Raw genomic sequence first — 9,159 nt, 5'->3', positions numbered from 1 at the left:
CACGTGTCGTTGGAGATCTATGCGCACTTGGCGTACTCCATTGAGTACTGGATACGTCTTAAACTGGGTCCATTTTTCAGCCACGTGTTCGTGTACCGTGCCGTAGGGGCGGAGCGCCGCTACAACTTCTGCCGCCGGGAGTTCAAATGGAAGTTCGAATATGCGTATAGTCCGCAGTCCCATTGCGGCATGGCCGACCTCGACGTTGCCAACATTGCCATCTGTGTGGCAGAAGCGGAGTTCTTGTTTCATCTCACGAAGCACCTTGTCGCATGTAGTTTCGTTTATGAGCTTTACATAGACCGTGCTACTGACGATCGAAAAGTGAATGCCCACAATCTCGGCAGCAGGGACCTTGGCTTCCTCTTTTAAAAAGCGTTCGACTTCGAGCGCCTTTGGTCGGGTAAAGTCGTTCCGAAATGTGAATTTCAAGATTGATATTCTGTATTGGTTTGCCATGGTCTTGTAGCGCTACGGCGTCATGTTAGTGTCGGCCGAAGAAAGTAAACAACGCGCGCGGTCCCTCGCTGACGGCGGAGACCACACACTGCACTTTTGCTGCGCTCGGCTGCGAGAGCCGCACTGGTCCTTGAGAACCATGACCGCCCGCCACAGCTCCATCAACAGGCCCCTCCTTCCCTTCACTTGCACCTTCCACTTCCTTTCCCAGTGTAATTTCAATAGCCTTGCCCACCCAGACTCTGGATTCATGCCTGAGATCGATCTTGCCTTCCAACGATAACCTATCAACTACCCCATTCCGAATGAAGGCCACAACTCACCTTCTCCTTGGCCAGCTTGCACCCCATTCATATCCTAACTCTCAACTTTCACATATCAGTTCTTTCACACATAAACATTCGACACCCTTTTCAGCATAATATAATCCCCGACAGCGCCCACATCCTAATGCCTACCAATTGTTACCATAAGTTCCCATGCACATAAAAAGGAAATATAGACAGTCATCATTACCTATGTCACCTTTCGAATTTTTTTGTTTAATAATTGTAATTTTTTTTTATATTTCAATTGCTGAAGAGCAAATAGCAGCTTGCAGCCCCCCCTCAGTAGGGGGCATGTAACAGCAAGATAAATAATTTTAAAAAAAGTTGAAATCTCTGTTTTTATTGCCGGTTAGCACGCTACTACTCAGCCATAGGAATTCTAAAAGGGAAACTCCATCCGAAGAGGCCTTGAGGGGCCCAGTAGTACCAATCGATGGCGATGTCATCCTCAGCCCATAGTGTCGCTGGATGCGGATATGGAGGGGCATGTGGTCAGCACGTTGCACTCCCAGCTGTCAGTTTATGAGACTGGAGCAGCTACTAAGTCAGGTAGCTCCTCAATTCGTCTCACAAGGACTGACAAGGGGAGGCCACAACGTTTGGCACGCAGATTTACTTCAAACTTCGTACACTCGTAGTATTGCATGAAGACAACAAAATGTGTAAGCAGTAGCGCGTACTTCTCAAGCGTTACTAAGAGAATCGCAAGATAATTTCGGTCGTCAAATATACAGGGTGATTCAAAAAGAATACCACAACTTTAGGAATTTAAAACTCTGCAATGACAAAAGGCAGAGCTAAGCACTATCTGTCGGCGAATTAAGGGAGCTATAAAGTTTCATTTAGTTGTACATTTGTTCGCTTGAGGCGCTGTTGACTAGGCGTCAGCGTCAGTTGATGCTAAGATGGCGACCGCTCAACAGAAAGCTTTTTGTGTTATTAAGTACGGCAGAAGTGAATCGACGACAGTTGTTCAGCGTGCATTTCGAACGAAGTATGGTGTTAAACCTCCTGATAGGTGGTGTACTAAACGTTGGTATAAACAGTTTACGTCAACTACCCGAAGCGATGGATCGGCCGCCAGGCAGCCCGTGACAGAGCACTTCATCACTGGCCTCCAAGAAGCCCTGATCTTACCCCCTGCGATTTTTTCTTATGGGGGTATGTTAAGGATATGGTGTTTCGGCCACCTCTCCCAGCCACCATTGTTGATTTGAAACGAGAAATAACAGCAGCTATCCAAACTGATACGCTACAGAGAGTGTGGAACGAGTTGGAGTATCGGGTTGATATTGCTCGAGTGTCTGGAGGAACATCTCTGAACTTGTTTTTGAGTGAAAAAAAACCTTTTTAAATACTCTTTGCAATGATGTATAACAGAAGGTTATATTATGTTTCTTTCATTAAATACACATTTTTAAAGTTGTGGTATTCTTTTTGAATCACCCTGTATATCTGTGCATGGCCATTTTTACTATGAAGCGGAGCGGCATCAACCGAGTGGTGCCGGGACGGTAGCTCAGCGTCTTCGGTCAGAGCGTGAGCTACCTTTTGTAATAAAAAAACTGAGCGAACGGATTAACGAACAATGTGACGGGTGTCACAGGACGTCGGCCCTGAACAAATTCAACGAACAATATAGACCAAAATGAAATTAAAAAAAGGGGTTGGCGTTTAAGCCCCCTAATCACTGGATCGAGTTCCCTTCGTCAGTTTTATTTTTATTTTCAACACAGTCATTTTCTTTACTATTTGAATTACAATTGATATAATGGGGAAAATACGTGTAATCGGATGAACTTTTATTAAATTTACAATGTTATTTGGCAGTCTACTAATTTTTATTATCACAAATAATATAATATTCATAGCTATCGACTAGTAAACGACGAAACGCATAAAGTGATACTGAAAATGTATGCTTGTCCCTGTCTTCATAACTGTTCGTATTTAACCGAAAGAGAACGAGAAGTTGCTTCTCGGAAGACGCTATTAAAATACACTCGATACTGCCTAACCAATTATCAGCACCGATTTTTAAGGAAATACTGCGTTATGCATGGTTCGCTTCCAAATTATCGTCTGAAAGAGAGGTTTTTGAAAATGTTAACGAGTTTTGTAATTCCATGGAAAAGCTCAAAAGACCTTGCGTATGCGCAAACATAGCATTTATTCAATTCAGCTATTGCAGTTTAACTTTACGTTTTCCATGTTTTTCCACAAAATACCATCCTGCAACTTGTACTCGTAATGTCGAAAACGACGATTAATTGTACATCTTTCGAAAGCCGTCTGTGCTGGTCAAAACTTGGAGGTAACAAGTCGTTTCGCGCTCCTTCCAGGTATAAGGGATTTCTCAAATCACGGACAAGCATACATTTGCAGTATCACTTTATGCGTTTGGTCGTTTACTAGTCGATAGTTATGAATATTATATTATTTGCGATAATAAAAATTAGTAGACCGACAAATAACATTGTAAATTTAATAAAAGTTCATCCGATTACACGCATTTTTCCCATTATATCAATTGTAATATAAATAGTAAAGAAAATAACTGTGTTAAAAATAAAAAAGAAAAAACAGACGAAGGGGACTCCATCCAGTGATTACGGGGCTTGGACGCTAACCACTCGGCTGTTGCTGCTTCATGGTACAAATGGCCAAGCACTGGTATATATTTGACGACCGAAATTATCTTGCGATTTTCTCAATAACGCTTGAGAAGTACGCGCTACTGCTTACACATTTTGTTGACTTCGTGCAGTACTACGACTGTACGAAGTTTGAAGTAAATCCGCGATCCAAAAGTTGTTGCCTCCCCTTGTGAGTGCACCCCGCTTGCCAACAGCGCCCAACAGACCCAGACAGTCAGTGGTAGCACCAGTTTGCATTTGTCATTACGGAGCAGTGCGTATCTGTATCTCGATCTGTTAACGCTCGGTTATCTTTGCCCATAGATATAGGGAATTTCTCTGGTCTGCCGAAAGGGGCCAAGGCTAGCAGTGTTTTTGAAGGTGGACCGCCGCCGCGAGAGAGGTATGACGAGAGCACTACAGTGAGTTGGGCCTTTTGTCTCGTACTGGCGGTGCGGCGTGAACGTGGAAGCAAGGGCCGCATGGCGTGTGCATATGGAATGGAGTACCTGCTGCTGAAATGGAAGGGATCTGTACTTCAGCGAGAAATGATCCTAAGGTAATTTGAATTGGCAGACCTTCGTTGCCGATACAGAATCAGTGACGCCCGGTGTTAAACGACTTAGGACTGCACTTGTTTTGAGGTGTGCTGATTAAGACGCCATGGAGATCGCCTTCTGCAGATGTAATGAATGTGCGTAAACCAGTAAGGGGCTATTGGTCGGTATTTATATATTGGCTCTTTTTAATTCTTATACCAAGCAGCTATAGCATTATCTATTCAACATTTGCCCATATGTAGCTGTACGCAGTAAGGTCATTGGTTTGGATTTAATGGTTTATATTTAATGAAGTTAAAAAATTATTAGAAATCTGTTATTGGCATTTTGTTGCTATGTCATATTGAGCGATTTAGCTGTTTTACTTAGCAGTACCTACTGTGATAAATTAGTCCTGAAATCAGCTGTTTTGCATTTCATGAAAACTCATTTAAGCAGGTATTAACAGGTATTTTTTAAAAAATTATTATTATTACCATTTTTGTGCTGTATCTGCTTTAGGTAATTTATTGTCGCTGCTGATGTTGTTGAAGTACGTCTATTAAACTTCAAGTTAATAATTGAATAGTGAGTGAGTCCCCATTTCACGTGGAACATTTACCTCGGCGGCGCTGCAATTTTTCGCTTCACATGGGGCATCTCTTCCGATTCTCGCGCAGGCGCAGTGGCCTGGACCCAGGATATAAAGGATCTGCCGTTTTCGATTTTCTTACAGTTACATCATGATTGTGTACTCAGTGATCCCACCTGGAGATGGCGGTCAGATGGACTGTCGATATATCATGTAGTGAAGATGATTATATACGACTGAGCACCCGTGGAGAGCATAAACATATAAAACGCAGGGAAAGTCTACGGAATCACATCGGATAACATTCCTGTCAGACATTCTTCTTATCGATTATCACCCCCTAAGATGCAGGATTTGCGGAAAATCATTGCTGATGGTGTGAGTAGGAAATCTATATTGCTCTATTCCTCTCCGATATTTGTAGTGCCCAAGGGCAAGGGAGGGGGCTATAGGCCAATAGTTGACAACCAAGTCCTCAATCAAAAGCTAGTGTTGCAGTTGTACCCATGCCTGACCTGCACCTCCATACATGTTTCACGTGGTTTCCTGGGGCCCACTATTCTACAGTCCTCGACTTGAATCAGGCATACCATCATATAGCTTTAGCAGAAAATCTAAATACCTGATTACCTTCTGTACAGATTATACACTGAAGAGCCAAAGAAACTGGTACACTTGCCTAATATCGTGTAGGACCGCCGCAAGCACGCAGAAGTGCCGCAACACGACGTGGCATGGACTCGACTAAAGTCTGAAGTAGTGCTGGAGGGAATTGACATCATGAATCCTGCAGGGCTGTCCATAAATCCTTAAAAGTACGAGGCATCACAGATATACTCAATAATGTTCATGTCTGGGGAGTCTTTTGGCCAGCGGAAGTGTTTAAACTCAGAAGAGTTTTTCTGGAGCCACTCTGTAGCAATTCTGGACGTGTGGGGTGTCGCATTGTCCTGGTGGAATTTCCCAAGTCCGTCGGAATTCACAGTGTACATGAGTGGATGCAGGTGATCAGACAGGATGCTTACGTGCGTGTCACTTGCCAGAGTCGTATCTAGACGTGTCAGGGGCCCCATATCAGTCCAACTGCATACGCTCCATGCCCTTACAGAACCTCTACCAACTTGAACAGTCCTCTGCTGACATGCAGGTGCATGGATTCATGAGGTTGTCTCCATACGCCCATCCGATCGATGCAAGTTGAAACGAGACTCGTACAGGCAACATGTTTCCAGTAATCAACAGTCCAACGTCGGTGTTGACGGGCCCAGGCGAGGTGTAAAGCTTTGTGTCGTGCAGTCACCACGGGTACACGAGTGGGACTTCGGCTCCGAAAGTCCATATCGATGACGTTCGTTGAGTGGTTCGCACGCTGACACTTGTTGATGGCCCAGCAATGAAATCTGCAGCAATTTGCGGAAGGATTGCATTTCTATGACGTTGAATGATTCTCTTCAGTCGTCGTTGGTCCCGTTTTGGCAGGATCTTTATCCGGCCGCAACGATGTCGGAGATTTGATGTTTTACCAGATTCTTGATATCCACAGTACACTCGTGGAAAGGTCGTAGGGGAAAATTCCCCTTCATCGCCACCTCAATGCTGTGCCCCATCGCTCGTGCGCCGACTATAACACCACGTTCAAACTCACTTAAATCTTGATAACATGCCATTGTAGCATCAGTAGCCTATCTAACAACTGCGCCAGACACTTGTTGTCTGATATAGACGTTGCCGACCGCAGCGCCATATTCTGACTGTTTACACATCTCTGTACTTGAATACCACTTTCTTCGGCGCTTCAGTGCAATTTGTTCGAATATAATGTGGCCCCTTCAGACTGTCAATTGGTGCTACCATTTTGTCTCGTTTACTGGATAATGTTCTGATACTCAAGTATAAATGTGTGTATAACTATTTAGACGATGTAGTGATTTACAATGAATCTCTTACCCAGCATCTGTAACATCTTCGTTAGGTATTGGTTTGTCTTAGGAAGGCAAGACTTACTGTTAAACCTAGTACGGTCAATCTGGAATTGGCGGAAACATCCTTCTCAGATCAGCTTGTTTGAGCAGGAGGGATTAAGATTGATCGTGAGTGGACTAAAGCTATTCATGATTTTCCTCGTCCCATTAATGAGAAAGGTGTACCAAGATTCACTGGAGTCGTAAGTGTCTTTAGAAAATTTACTTCCGGCTTTGCCCAGAGTGTGGCACCCTTTAATCAACTCAGTCGTAAAGGGGAAACCTTTGTTTGGGAATATAGTCAACAAGTCGTCTATGATGCCCTAAAAAGAACTCTAAGTAATGGTCCTGCGCCCGCAATTGCCGATTTTCAGCGTACATTTTACAGAGTGACGTTTCCAGTTCTGAAACAAGACGATCGATGAAACAGTAGGCCACTTGCTTATGTTTCTAGAGTTCTGTCTGCTGACGAGTTGAAATTCCCTCTCTATATGAACTCGAGATCTTGGCTGTTTTATTGTAGATGGAACACAGTAGCTTTCAATTAGAAAGGATAGTCAAGACCTAAGTTGGGTGTTAGCTCGTCCTGTCTAAACTGGACCTACGGAGAAGAGAGAACCAGTTAGCAGACGCATTAAACCGGGTTTTAAAGCAGAAGAAGACACATTACAGGCAGAATGGGACCCTGAGTTTTTAAGTGCTTTGTTGATTGAGATATCTGCTCTGTTCCACAGGATCAGGATGCCAGGACTGCTGATATTCAACATTTGAGTCAGGAGCTGGACGTTTCAGGTTGTTTTTTAAATAAAGGGATAGTATGCTATCGCACAAAATGTGATGGAAAACTCAAAATTTGGCTTCCCCGCGAACTGGTCCCCACTGTATTTCATTTCCTGCATTCGTCCCCATGTGGTGGCCATTTGCGAATCTTCAAGATTATTAGGAAGGTTCCGGAAAAACTGGATGCGAAGACTATTGAGCTTAGTTAGGAAAGGGCTGACGTCTTCTTCTCAGCCCTCACTGCGCTGTTGTTTCCAATTGGCGTTCCGGCGCTTGACTTCACGCCGTGACACATTGGGCAACTGCCACATCGGAATACCACACAAACCTGGATACTGCACCATTCGACGAGCTGGAGAAGTGGAGACTCTTTTTTAGAGACTTCTTAGGCGGCATCTCCGCATCCTTCAAAGTGATGACTCAACTTTTGACATCAATGTTCGTTCAAGCTCCTTATATACCCTTCCAGCCGCGCGGCATTAGCCGCGCGGTCTTGGGCGCTGCGGTCATGGACTGTGCGGCTGGTCCTCCCTCGGGCATGGGTGTGTGTGTTTGTCCTTAGGATAATTTAAGTAGTGTGTAAGCTTAGGGACTGGTGACCTTAGCAGTTAAGTCCCATAAGATTTAACACACATTTGAACATATACCCTTCCAGGCCTAGTAACAACGCCAAAAGACGAGGAGCACTAACGTACTCTCGCGGCCATTCTACCTGCCACAGAGACTTGCAGCTGTAATCGTTTACGTACCCGCTGATAGTCTGTGCGAGCGGGAACTTACATTGACATCTGGCGATGTATTCTGCATGTTCCAATTTTTTCGTCAGGCATCTAACTGTGTATGTTTATGAATCTCTTGAGAATACAGTTGCTATAAATTTATTAAACCATATTTTATGTATTACAAATCGGCCAAAATATTTTACTTACATCTTCATTTCCATCGGGATCTGCTGTACGTTAAACTAGGGTCACAGTATTTTTGTTTGAGACTGTCTGTTTTACATTGTTAACAAAAGTAGCCTAAAATCATTTGTTGACACACCCTCGCATAAAATGACTTAAAGAAATGATAATTAAATCAAGACCCTACGCTGCTGACAGGCGTTGATATACATCAACGGGAACAGTTGAAAATGTGTGCCCCCACTGGGACTCGAACCTGGGATCTCCTGCTTATATGGTAGACGCTCTAGCCCTCTGAGCCAGCGAGGGCACAGAGGATAGTGCGACTGCAGGGATTTATCCCTTGCAGGCTCCCCATGAGACCCACATTCACAACTTAATGTCCACACACTACATTCATAGTGCCCCTGCCCACTACACTCATTGCTCGTGCAGACAAAATGACCGAGTTCCGTAAGAGCTCGGGCAATGCGTGTGCACCCGCACAGAAGAAGGAGGTCAATGGCCGGTTAGCCTTAACTATATATATGGAGATGGTATCTGATATTTCGGACTTTGTCAGATGGTCTGCCACGAGTAATGAGTGTAATGGGCAGGGGCACTACGAATGTAGTGTGTGAACATTATGTTGGGAATGTGGGTGTCACGGGGAGCGTGCAAGGGATAAAACCCTGCAGTCGCACTATCCTCTGTGCCCTCGGTGGCTCAGAGGGCTAGAGCGTCTACCATATAAGCAGGAGATCCCAGGTTCGAGTCCCAGTGGGGGCACACATTTTCAACTGTTCCCGTTGATGTATATCATCGCCTGTTAACAGCGTAGGGCCTTGATTTAATTACCATTTCCTTCTAGAGCGCTGCATGGTCACCGATTGTATCGATTCTATCGGACATGTCCGAAAGAACAGATACCATCTCCATATATAAAATGACTTAGGTCGCTTAGCAAAACAGCCAGATA

General features: G+C 44.3%; 1 protein-coding gene across 1 annotated transcript in view; it reads left to right on the top strand.

The window, feature by feature from the left end:
• Nucleotides 1-598: 598 nt before the first annotated feature.
• Nucleotides 599-9,159, top strand: part of LOC124775498 — a 164,612-nt gene continuing 156,051 nt past the window's right edge. The window contains exons 1-2 of the mRNA XM_047250334.1: nt 599-671; nt 3,749-3,983. Of these exons, the coding sequence (XP_047106290.1) occupies nt 599-671; nt 3,749-3,983 (308 nt within the window). The remainder of the gene's footprint in view (nt 672-3,748; nt 3,984-9,159) is intronic.

This window comes from Schistocerca piceifrons, chromosome 1 (genome assembly GCF_021461385.2).
Source record: "Schistocerca piceifrons isolate TAMUIC-IGC-003096 chromosome 1, iqSchPice1.1, whole genome shotgun sequence".
Taxonomy (NCBI): Eukaryota; Metazoa; Arthropoda; class Insecta; order Orthoptera; family Acrididae; genus Schistocerca; species Schistocerca piceifrons.
The sequence above is the reverse complement of the archived record's forward strand: the minus strand, read 5'-3'. Positions and strand labels throughout refer to the sequence as shown.